Source organism: Plecotus auritus (assembly GCF_963455305.1).
Source record: "Plecotus auritus genome assembly, chromosome: 8".
NCBI lineage: Eukaryota > Metazoa > Chordata > Mammalia > Chiroptera > Vespertilionidae > Plecotus > Plecotus auritus.
Genome location: NC_137782.1, coordinates 60,844,003 through 60,857,108, shown reverse-complemented (window position 1 = coordinate 60,857,108; position 13,106 = coordinate 60,844,003). Strand labels below are relative to the sequence as shown.

General features: G+C 41.6%; 1 protein-coding gene across 4 annotated transcripts in view; it reads right to left on the bottom strand.

Moving 5' to 3' along the window:
• The window catches only part of RBM39 (RNA binding motif protein 39), a 29,400-nt gene extending 28,186 nt beyond the window's left edge, over positions 1 to 1,214 (bottom strand). For all 4 annotated transcript variants that reach the window (XM_080686551.1, XM_080686552.1, XM_080686553.1 and 1 more), the window contains exons 1-2: positions 895 to 1,214; positions 229 to 292 (exon numbers count right to left, since the gene is read on the bottom strand). In XM_080686551.1, coding sequence (XP_080542677.1) covers positions 229 to 279 — 51 coding nt within the window. In that variant the 5' untranslated portion in view covers positions 280 to 292; positions 895 to 1,214. The remainder of the gene's footprint in view (positions 1 to 228; positions 293 to 894) is intronic.
• Between the last annotated feature and the right edge of the window lie 11,892 nt (positions 1,215 to 13,106).

Below are 13,106 nucleotides of genomic sequence, written 5' to 3'. Positions count from 1 at the left end.
GTCTACAAAGAGAGATAGATGGGCATTTATTCATCACGCTGAAGTGAAACTACTGCACAATATTATTACATCAATAGCATATATTTACTTTTGTAAGTTATACGTAATGCATCTCTGATAAGGTAAATCAAGAGGGCTCCGGGGAGGTTAGTTTACATTTCAGCAGTAGTTTCGTGAATAATGCTAAATTAAGAAATACATAAACCTCACCAACATGTTTTTTCTCACCTTCTTGTAAGGAGCCTCAAGCATTGCTTCAATATCAATATCGTCTGCCATTTTCTCTAAACGCCTATGAAAACAATAAGGTAGTTCTATAAATAAATATTCTTCAATTCTGCTCAATTTCTTACTCGAATATTACAAAGCTTAAGAAAAAACTTTTCAAAAGCCCAGGCATGATTACTTTACCAGGCTTGGCAATTAAATCTGAAATGCCTCTAAGACACAACACATGAAAATCGAGTAAATGTTCGACTTTAAAGTCTGCAATGAACTCCAAAAACAGAACCCGGGAATCTCAAGCGAGAAGGCCTCTTTCCGCGCAAAACCCGCGCTGCCATTTTAGAAGCAGGGGGAACTGCCTCGGTTGGGAGGGGTTGGGAGCCATGGCTGCGTTCGGCTGGCGCCATGTTGGGAGGTCGCGGCCGGCCCAGGCCTCCAAGGGACTGGTCACCATTTGCCCGAGACCTCTCTGGGGTTCGTGCCACCCAAAAACCCTGAAACATACCCGACCGGAAAAGAAGGGCGCGGTCGTCAAAATGGGGCCCATTTCTCGAAAACCTGCCCTCCCCCCGTCGCTAAAGATCGCCTAAAAAGAGTGTTCTCAACCCAGAAAAGAACCATACCTCAAAAAAGTCTCTGACAATACTCTGGTCAACCACATCGCCTTACCTGCGCGGGCTTCTGGGCCCCTGTGGTGCTCGTATTCGGAAAGAGGAGGGCTGCTGCAGCTGCCGCCGCCGCCGCCGCCGCTGTTGCTACAGTTAAGTCTCTAGGCCCGGGCCGCGGTACGCCCAGCCCGAATTTCGGGCTCCAAGGGCGGATAGGCCCGAGCGAATCTAAAAGAAACAATGGGATTAGAGAAGCCCGCGCGGGAGTGCAGGACGGAGACTTCGGCAGCTCAGGATTCAACACTGCGACGGCGTCTGCAGACTCTCTGAAATGGCGGCCGCTGCTTCCCCGTACTCACATTCACTAACACGCATATACACACAAACACACGGGGTCTCCAAGAGCACTCGGCACGGGCTCTCGCGAGAAGCTGCACTATTTCCAGACTGAATAGGCCGAAATATCGCGAGATCTAAGAATGGCCCTAGCGACCATGGCCCAATCTCGCGCAATGATTGCGCCATAGATAGTCCCATCCCCCTTTCAGAGAGGCGCCTTTGACTCCTCCCTCTGGTTTAGCGTCTGTATCTCGCGGGACCGCGCAAGTTGCTAGAGCAAAGGCAGTTGGTACAATTACTGTCAATCTTTTAGAAAACTCAACGCTGAGTGGAACTCTGTTGTCGCCACTTCCTCGTGGCGCCTCCTTACAGCTATCTGAAGGTTTTATCCTGAGCCAACCGCCCCACCCTCCCCTGGACCTCCCACCCAGATGTCTGTCAAGGTCGCCCGCCATAAGGCAGCCTAGTCCATATGGCGATAGTGTAAAACTAAAATAGTCATGTAGCTTATCCGCCAAGGGTACAGAAGTGAAAACCACGTAACAGAGAATGCAAGAAGAGACCGTACAGGGGAAGAGAGTGAAGGGCTGTAGAATAAAAATTAGATGTCCCGGACTTTTGGAGCCGGTGGACGAGGCTCTCTGTTTCAGCTGTCCAGCTTCAAAACCATCTTGGAAGCAGTAGAGAAAGGCAAAGTGGTGAAAAAAAACACAAAAAACAATCTGTTTCCCTGGGCAGAGGATCTGCCTTGTGTATGTGTTATTGTTACTTCCAAAATGTCTGTCCCCCATACTCCTGGGTCTTGGCTCCTCACCCCTGAAGTCTCCCAGATGCCTGGCAGTTAGGAATATAAATTCACCATTTGTTCTTTGGTCAATACTGGGGAAAACAAGGGAACAGAGAGAGGAAAATCTTTGAAAAAAATTAGGAAGATGACATACAATAAAAAATCTTATAAAAGTCTATTAACTGCTTAATGATTGAGGGCAAAGATTTGAAATGAGATACCTTGGTTCTGTAGCTGCTCCAATACTGTGTGACCTTGGACAAATAAATTTACCTGAGAGCCTATCCTCCATTTTCTCCTATGAGGAAGAGGGTGATATAATTAGGAGGCTAAGCTTGAGACTGATCTGGCCAATAATGCTGACTACTGAATTCTCAGCGTTCAGCCCTGTGCCCAGACAGGTGAACACTCAATAAAGGAATGAATGAATGAATGCCTGGTAGTGTAGTGAGGATTAAATGAGATAATGTCTGGCAAATATTTAATTCTCAAAAAACTTAACTTCTGTTATTGCTAAACAAATTATTTGGAGGAAATGTAGGTGTAAAGAGGCTTTCCATTTTGAGTTAACTTTGCATACAGTGTTTCTCTTAGAGGGTTAATAGATTTTGCATAGTTAGTAATGTTCCCCTATTCCTTTTCCTGAAAATTCAAATCTTCTAATTTTTAAGTGTTAAAAATCATTACAGAAGCATAATATGTTAGAAAAGGCCAGCTAATCTTTCCCCCCTTTAATTCCAGTATCGTGATTTGTTAATTGTACAAATATCACAGCATAAAGATAGCCCTTGCTTTTTTTCTTTTCTTTTTGTTAATCCTCACCCCACTGATTTTTCTTTTTGTTAATCCTCACCCCACTGATATCTTCCCACTGATTTTTAGAGAGAGTGGAAGGGAGTGGGAGAGACAGAGAGAGAGAGAGAAACATCAATGTGAGTCCTGCACGCATCTTGACCAGGCCCAGGGATCAAGCCTGCAACCAAGGTACACACCTTTAGACTGTAATCCAACCCAGAACTCTTCAGTCCAAGGGCCAACACTCTATTCACTGACCAAACCAGCCAGGGAGAAATCACCTGTCTGATTTCTGGTCAGGTCACATGTCCAGTTTGTAGCCGATCAATGTTTCTCACATTGATGTTTCTCTCTCATCTTTTCACTTCCTTTCTCTAAAACATATCTTTTTAAAAAAGACTATGGTAGCACAGTCTACCTGATAGACTTCAACAATTCTTCTAAAATCATTGATGGGCAGAATGAAACTTTTTCCCCCTTAAGTCATTATATGAGAAACTCAAGCCCATTTAATAGAGATGAAATTAATTTTGCCACCCATATGATTTTTGCCTGATTTGGGTAAATGAAATGATCATTTCCTACTTTAGTACTTGGTTTTCTAATCCATCTACTAATGAGGGAATTTGGCATTTGTTTCAAATACTTGTTTGTTCTGGCCAGAATATCAAGAGCATTGTAGTGACATATCCCAAAAAAATTTGCATAACCGAAACCGGTTTGGCTCAGTGGATAGAGCGTCGGGCTGCGGACTGAAGGGTCCCGGGTTCGATTCCGGTCAAGGGCATGTACCTTGGTTGCGGGCACATCCCCAGTGGGAGGTGTGCAGGAGGCAGCTGATCGATGTTTCTCTCTCATCGATGTTTCCAGCTCTCTATCCCTCTCCCTTCCTCTCTGTAAAATATCAATAAAATATATTTTAAAAAAAAAGAATTTGCATAAAATTGTGAAAGGTTAGTCCTTTTTAAAAAAATATATTTTTATTGATTTCAGAGAGGAAGGGAGAAGGAGAGAGAGAAACATCAATGATGAGAGAGAATCATTGATCGGCTGCCTCCTGCACACCCCTTACTGGGGATCGGGCTGGAACCCAGGCATGTGCCCTTCAGCAGAATCGAACCTGGGACCCTTTAATCTTCAGGTTGAAGCTCAATCCACTGAGTCAAACCAGCCAGGACAAAAGGTTAGTCCTTAAAAGAAGAGGAGCTATTTCCAGGGTACATCACTAGCTACTTATTTGAAATTGATACCATGGGCTGCAACTCTCATAATAACTTGCTTGGGATCACCATAAAAAAATCATGTTCGGCCCTAACCGGTTTGGCTCAGTGGATAGAGCTTCGGCCTGCGGACTGAAGGGTCCCGGGTTCGATTCCGGTCAAGGGCATGTACCTGGGTTGCGGGCACATCCCCAGTGGGAGGTGTGCAGGAGGCAGCTGATCAATGTTTCTAACTCTCTATCCTCTCCCTTTCCTCTCTGTAAGAAATCAATAAAATATATTTTAAAAAATAAAAATAAATTTAAAAAAAAATCATGTTCGTCGAACTCAAGATACAGTTCTATTTATTTTTATTTATTTTCATTGATTGATTTGAGAGAGAAAGAGAGAGAAACACCGATTTGTTGCATTCATTGGTTGATTCTGTGCCTTTGCTGGGGATCCAACCTGCAACTTTAAATATATTTTTTATTGATTTTTTACAGAGAGGAAGGGAGAGGGAGAGAGAGTTAGAAACATCGATCAGCTGCCTCCTGCACACCCCACTCTGGGGATGTGCCCGCAATAAAGGTACATGCCCTTGACCGGAATCGAACCTGGGACCCTTCAGTCCGCAGGCCGACGCTCTATCCACTGAGCCAAACTGGTCAGGGCCCAACCTGCAACTTTAGCATATCAAGACAACGCTCTAACCAACTGAGCTACCTGGCCACGTCGAGCAAGGTACAGTTTCTTTTTTTTTTTTTTTTTAATATATTTTATTGATATTTCACAGAGAGGAAGGGAGAGGGATAGAGAGCTAGAAACATCGATGAGAGAGAAACATCGATCAGCTGCCTCCTGCACACCTCCCACTGAGGATGTGCCCGCAACCAAGGTACATGCCCTTGACCGGAATCAAACCCGGGTCCTTTCAGTCCGCAGGCCGACGCTCTATCCACTGAGCCAAACCGGTTTCGGCGGTACAGTTTCTTAAGGGCCTATGTGAATGATATAAGGAAGCAACAATTGATTTTTTTTGGGGGGGTGGGGAGAGAGGCACAGTTTAACCTTTGTTTGAAAAAGTCAAATGTTTCTGATTTCTCATAGTTAAGACAAGGAAATTAAGGGGTGCTCATGATTAAAGTGATAATATAGCCCATTTGTTCATTCCATGGGCAAAAATATTGCCCCCAAACACTTTTAGAATAAAAATAAAATGAAAAAAATTTAATACATTATGCTATATAATAAAAGGCTAATATGCAAATCGATCAAACAATGGAATGACCTATCACTATGATGTGCACTGACCACCAGGGGGCAGATGCTCAATGCAGGAGCTGCCCCCTAGTGGTCAGTGTGCTCCCACAGGGGGAGCACCACTGGGCCAGAAGCTAGGCTCACAGCTGAGGAGCTCAGGGGCTGTGGCAGGAGCCTCTCCTGCCTCCACAGCAGCTCTAAGGACCTCTGGCAGACATCTGCTGAGGAGTCTCTGACTGCCAGAGGGCGCAGGCCTGAAGGGACCCAGCCCCAGTGCACTAATGTCATGCACCAGGCCTCTAGTAACTTAAAATTTAGAAAGCTCTTTTAGAGTTTTATCAGTGAAATGTTCCAAATACTGATTCATTCAATAAGTATTTATTGAATTTTTAGCTCTCTGCAGGACAATTTGTGAGTACAAAATGACTATGTGGTTAGAGCCTGGTCACTGAAGGGTCCAGGGTTCGATTCCTGGTCAAGGGCAAGTATCTGGGTTGCAGGTTTGACCCCCAACTCCAGAGGGGCTTGTGCAGGAGACAACCAATTGATGTGTCTCTCTCACATCAATGTTTCTCTTTCCCTCCCTCCCTTCCTCCCCTTCTCTCTCTCTCTCTAAAATCCAATGGAAAAGTAATATCCTTGGCTAAGGATTAACAACAAAAAACAAAACAAAAAAATAAAACACAGTTCCTTTCCTTTAAGAGTTTGCCATTTAGTTACAGAATAGCTGAAGGAATAAAAGATAAGTGTTTTGTATTGTACTAAGATTACGCATGAACTCCTTGACTTGAACACCATATTAATAATAGCATATAGCACTTCACAGTTTACAAACCATTTTCTTTAAATATATATATGGTATATATATATATATATATATATATATATATATATACACACACACATATATATATATACATATATATATATACTTTTTAAAAAAATATATTTTATTGATTTTTTACAGAGAGGAAGGAAGAGGGATAGATAGTCAGAAACATCGATGAGAGAGAAACATCGATCAGCTGCCTCTTGCACACCTCTTACTGGGGATGTGCCCGCAACCAAGTTACATGCCCTTGACCGGAATCGAACCTGGGACCCCTCAGTCCACAGGCTGACGCTCCATCCACTGAGCCAAACCGGTTTTGGCTATATATATATACTTTTATTAATTTCAGAAAGAAAGGGAGAGGGAGAGAGAGATAGAAACATCAGTGATGAGAGAGAATCATTGATCTGCTGCCTCCTGCACACCCTCTACTGGGGATTGAGCCCACAACCCGGGCATGTACCCTGGTGGGGAATGGAACCAGCAACCTCTTGGTTCATGGGTCTGTGTTCAACCATTGTGCCACACCAGCCGGGCTCTATATTTGACTTTTTGAGGAACTGCCTGTTTGCCAAAGCAGTTGCACCATTTTACATGCACTGGCAATGTCTGAGGCTCCCACTTTTTCCACATTCTTGCCAACATCTAATTTATTTTACAACCACTGCATACAAGTCATGTTCATACTGCACATATTCCATGTCATGGCACATGCCTGGGTTGCAAGCTCCATCCTCATTAGTGGACTTGTGCAGGAGGAGGCTCATCAATGATTCGCTCTCATCATTGATGTTTCTATCCCTGTATCCCTCTCCCTTCCTCACGCCTTAAAATTAATAAAAACATATTATTTTTAAAGTTAAATATAGGGCCTGCCTGGTTTTGCTCAGTGGATAGAGCGTTGGCCTGCAGACTGAAGGGTCCCGGGTTTGATTCCGGCCAAGGGCACATGCCCGGGTTGCGGGCTTGGTCCCAGTGGAGGGTGTGCGGGAGGCAGGTGATGGGTGATTCCCTCTCATCATTGATGTTTCTCTCTCTCTCTCCCTCTCCCTTCCTCTCTGAAATCAATACAAATATATATTTTTAAAAGTTAAATATAGCCCAACCGAGGTAGTTCAGTAGTTGAGCGTTGACCTATGAACCAAGAGGTCACCGTTCAATTCCTGGTCAGGGCACATGCCCGGGGTTGCTGGCTCAATCCCCAATGTGGGGCATGCAGGAGGCAGCCAATCAATGGTTCTCTCTCATCATTGCTGTTTCTATCTCTCTCTCCCCTCCCTTTCTCTCTGAAATAAATAAAAATATATTTTTTAAAAAGTTAAATATAGAATTACTGTACGACCTAGCAATTTCATTTCTAGGTATAGACAAAAGAATTGAAAACATGGGTCAAACCAATACTTATACATGAATGTTTCATAGCAGCACTATTCAAGAGACCCAAAAATATTTAGAACACACCTAAATATCCATTAATTTCTGAATGAGTAAACTGAAGTGGTATATCCATGCAATGGAATATTAGCCATAAAAAGGAATGAAGTACTGAGCCCTAACCGGTTTGGCTCAGTGGATAGAGCGTCGGCCTGCGGACTCAAGGGTCCCAGGTTCGATTCCGGTCAAGGGCATGTACCTTGGTTGCAGGCACATCCCCAGTTGGGGGTGTGCAGGAGGCAGCAGATTGATGTTTCTCTCTCATCGATGTTTCTAACTCTCTATCCCTCTTCCTTCTTCTCTGTTAAAAAAATCAATAAAATATATTAAAAAAAAAAAAAAAAAAGGAATGAAGTACTGATATATGCTACAAAGTAGATGAACTTGGAAAACATGCTAAGTGAAATAAACCAGACACAAAAGGTTACATATCATATAATTCTACTTATATGAAACATTCAAATTAAGTACTCTCAAAGAGACAGCAGACTAGTGGTTGCCAAGGGGTTGGGGGGAGTTAGCTACTTAATGGGTATGAGATTTTCTTTTGGGGTGATGAAATGTTCTGGAACTAGATAGTGGTGATGGTTGCACAATATTGTAAAAAAAAAAAAAAAAACACCAAAAATTGTACACCTTGGCATGGTTAATTTTATTTTATGTTATGTAAATTTTACCTCAAGAAAAAAATAAAGAAACAAGGGATCTTCGGAAACCAGAGCAAGATGAAATGAGAAGTCCCAAATTTCTGCTTTCTGATATATATCTCTTTTCATGTCATGACTTCAATCCCTATTTTCAAGTTACTGAAATAATTCTTTAAATAAATGCAAATTGAATTTATACTATGTGGCAGCCATTAAACTAGGCACTGGGAAAGCAAACAATGGGATATAAAAACAGTCCTCCTGCACCTAGCTGGTTTGGCTCAGTGGATAGAGCATCAGGCTGCAGACTGAAGGGTCCCAGGTTCGATTCTGGTCAAGGGCACATGCCTGATTTGCAGGCTCAGTCCTCAGTGGGGGGGGGGCATGCAGGAGGCAGCCAATCAATGATTCTCTCTCATCATTGATATTTCTATCTTTCCCTCATCCTTCCTCTCTGAAATCAATAAAAGTATATTTTTAAAAAAACACAAAAACAGCCCTCCTGGGGTTTAGGCAAGTATTAGTCAAAAGACCATATAAACTAGAAAAACAATCCCATTCATAATAGCTTCAAGAAGGATAAAATACAGCTCCGCTGGTGTGGCTCCGGGCTTGAGGGTTGACCTATGAATCAAAAAGTCATGGTTTGATTCCCGGTCAGGTCACATGCCCGGGTTGCAGGCTCAATTCCCAGTGGGGAACGTGCAGGAGACAGCCGATCAATTATTCTTTCATCATTGATGTTTCTCTCTCTCTCTCCCTCTCCTTTCCTCTCTGAAATCAATGAAAATATATTTTTTAAAAATAAATAAATAAGCCCTAGCTGGTTTGGCTCAGTGGATAGAGCGTCGACCTGCAGACTGAAGGGTCCCAGGTTCGATTCCAGTCAAGGGCATGTACCTTGGTTGCGGGAACATCCCCAGTAGGGGTTGTGCAGGAGGCAGCTGATCGAGGTTTCTCTCTCATTGATGTTTCTAACTCTCTATCCCCCTCCCTTCCTCACTGTAAAAAAACAATAAAATATATTTAAAAATAAATAAAGAAGTAAAATAAAAATATATTTTAGGGGAAAAAAAGCCATATCAATAAATGAAGATGTACAACTGTGACAAGGGGTATAAGAGAGGTTAATGATGTTATGAAAACATATAACAGGGAGATTTGGCATGAGGTACAGCATTTAAAAAGTGAAGGACAGAAAAAAATAAAAAGTGGAAAAAAAAGTGAAAAACAGCCCCAGATGGTTTGGCTCAGTGGAAAGTGCATTAGCCCAGGTTCGACTCAGGTCAAGGACACATGCCTGGATTTCGGGTTTGATCCCCAGGGGGAGGTGTGCAGGAGGCAGCCAATCAATAATTCTCTCTCATTATTGATGTTTCTCTCTCTCCCTCTCCCTTCCTCTCTGAAATATATATATATATCACACACCAGACCAATTCTGTAAAAATAAATAAATAAAAAGTGAAGAACATCACAGTCAAGGAATAGAATATGCTAAAGGCTTTGTAGCAGGAGGAAGCATGGTGTCTAAAAGAACTGGCAGAAGGCCTTGTGGCTGTAGCAAAGAAACTTATGAAGAGGCAGACCATTCAGCCAGCCGTGGGCAAACTACGGCCCGCGGGCCAGATCCGGCCTGTTCGGCTGTTCTATCCAGCCCGCGGAGCTGAAAGAGCGAAGCGTTCTCTTGCTCTCCCCTCCGCTCCTTTACTTTGAATTTATATTAGTTCACACAAACACTCCATCCATGCTTTTGTTCCGGCCCTCCGGTCCAGTTTAAGAACCCATTGTGGCCCTTGAGTCAAAAAGTTTGCCCACCCCTGATTCAGAGCCTTCTAAAACTGGGTAAGGTGACTCTCTTATTACGTATTGTCTCAGTTCCAAATCCACTCTTCTGCTTTATGATTTTGGGTTTGGGACTCTGCAAACAATGTTTCTCCTTGCAAACTGGCCCTCTGTTAAGCTATCCCAATAGAGAATACTAGAGGGGCACTGCAGGACAGGAGAAGGAGGGATGGACGTTTCCTTCCTGTTAGCTTCCTGTTTCTATCAGCAAAACTTCTTAATTCTGGCAGAGGCAGTGTCTTCCCATTACAGCAGCTGAATCAGTTTATGGTTTCCCAGCACTTATAGAACCCATCTCATTACTCCTTCAGAGACACCAGCATCAAACTGTCCAGTGTCCCCTACTCACAGGTCCAGGCCCCAAACACATGGGGCCCTTCCTCTGAGTCCTGAGACACAGCACCCTCCAAGCAGCACCTCCTTTTCAGAGGTCTGAGTTTCAGCTCTGTTTGACCCCTCCTTTAAGTCTGTGTTTTAATAATTTCAACTTCTTTCCTTTGTTTCTTCACCCTGGGGGTGGTAGCTGTTCCTACAATTATTACTTCCATACCTTCAATTTCTACTCTTCTTCAGTTATGCAGTTAATAATCCATTATATTAATTCTCCCTCTTCCTCTTCAAATAACATGTGATTTCTACCTCCTTACATGACTTTGACTGATATATAAGGATCTAATATGTACTCTACAAGGTCCAGTTTATTTTTTTTTTAAATATATTTTATTGATTTTTTTACAGAGAGGAAGGGAGAGAGAGAGATAGAGAGTTAGAAACATTGATGAGAGAGAAAACATCGATCAGCTGCCTCCTGCACACCCACGACTGGGGATGTGCCCGCAACCAAGGTACATGCCCTTAACCGGAATCGAACCTGCGACCTTTCAGTCTGCAGACCAATGCTCTATCCACTGAGCCAAACCAGTTAGGGCTACAAGGTCCAGTTTAAATGCTACTTTCTATGTGTGTGTTTTTCCATTACTCTCAGACAAGATTATTCCTCTAGTTAATTCTTAATGTCTTTCTTAAGTCCTATAGGTTTTTGTTTTCATAATCATATGCGAAATCACACCCAGATGCCCACAATTACACTGAAACTCCTTCGCTCTCCTTTGGTACTTTATTTTTCTCAATAGCACTTGTCATCATTTTAAATATTATATATTTTATGTTTTTTGTTTATTTCATTGTCCATCTCCCACCATTTTTATAGTCCCAGGGTCTGGAATATCTACAGAACCCCAATCAGACTACCATGGTGTGCTGATTAACTTGCTCTCAAAAAAAAAAAAGAAAGAAAGGTCTGATGTGTAGTGTTTGCCAATATCCATAGTGTAAATAGTCCCACACTCCCATTATGGCCTATTTTAAGCTACCAACTAAATGCTGAATATTTAATAACCAGCTCTTGCAAGCCAGTACAAACTGGCTCCAGTTTTCGACTGTATGTCTATGACACTGAGTGAGTTATTTAATCTCTTAAGTCTCCATTTTCCCATCTGTAAAATATCTGTGGGGGATAATAATAGTCCTATTATAAGTTGACATAATTTATAAAATTGTGGCAAAAGTTTAATGAGTTAATACTAGTAAAGCACATAAATGGGTGGCTGACAGTGTTAATTTTATTTTATTATATTTATATATTTATCATGTGTACTTTTCTCCACATCTCACCAACATTGCTTTGTCATATCCAATGATTTTTTGCTTCATTTTCCAATTTTATACTGAGTGAAACAGGTCTATCAAGTTCTGTGACATTCTTTGATCTATCAACAAAATGCCCAGTTTGTTGGCCATAATTTACTGATAACCAACAGTTATAAAATGTTGGCAAACATTTCTCAAAACATAGAACTGATTGTTGTATTTCTACCTGTGTTTGTGATATACTCATTGATTTTCACAACTTGCTCACTAGAGATTCTGCTATAATGGAATGTAATAGATTTTCCTACTGAGGGTTTGGGGAGTTCAAGAAGCCTTATCATTTGTTTTACCCCACTTTCTTAATCTGTCTCAGAAGTCTCAAATTGTCTGTTTTGTTCCTGCTTAGAAAATGTCTGTCCTTAAAAATATTTCTGTTTTACTAACTATAGGAAGCAGGCCTTTGTCCTGCCCACCCTTATTTGACTCAACCAATTCCTCATTATTGCTCGTTAGATTGTAATTCAACTTCATTTCTTAGACATTTGCCTTCACTACCACCAGGCTGTGAGCTACTCTGAGAATACCTACTGCTTCTCCTTTATCTCTATTCCCCAGTTCCTAGTAAGCTGCCTGGAATGTGCTGATTGTTTAACAACCATTTGTTGAATTGGTTGGGGTTGCTTTGGAGATGGGTCAATAGGACTAAAGAAAGATGAGAAAGAACTTCACAGAAATAGAGCACATTGCCCAGTGATAATTGAGTATAAACAAGCAGAGCATGTTCTCACACAGACAGGAATTCTGCATGGTTTGATAGTGGGCTGCGTGGGTGAGTTGGAGAGTTAGAGGGGATTCCATTGGAAAGATAGATAGGACTAAGTTATTAAAGGTTTTCTACGCTCTGCTAAGAACCATAGCTGTATCGTGTACTGAAGTGGGCTCAAACCAGCTCATAAACTGATTTTAAGTATCCAGGAATTTGTGAGCCCATTGATCTCACATTGATAGTTTGAAATCAGCCACAGAGTATTCATACCACAGATAATCTGCAAATGCTACAAATCAACCTTTTCTTTTTTCTCAGAGAGCAAGATGTTCATAGGCCAATCAAAGTTTTGGACATCACATTAAAAGGTTATTAAATCTCACAAGTTTGTTATAGAGATTAATTGAGAAAATAAATATGTAAAGTACTTAGAGTGCCTGGCATAATGGAAGCACTTCAAAAATATTGCTTGATATTATCATTCATGTAAAATATTAAGCTCTTATTTCATGCTAGATATCATTCCATGCACTGGGGATATAGCAGTAAACAAAATAAAATCCCTGCCGTAAGCATTTTAAATTCTAAGGATATAAAACAGATTATTGATACCTTAATCAATAAAGAAATTAAAAAAATATATAGCATCCAAAAAAACCCCAAAAACAACAAAAAACAAACAAACAAAGAAATTAAAAAAATAATAATAAAACAGATTA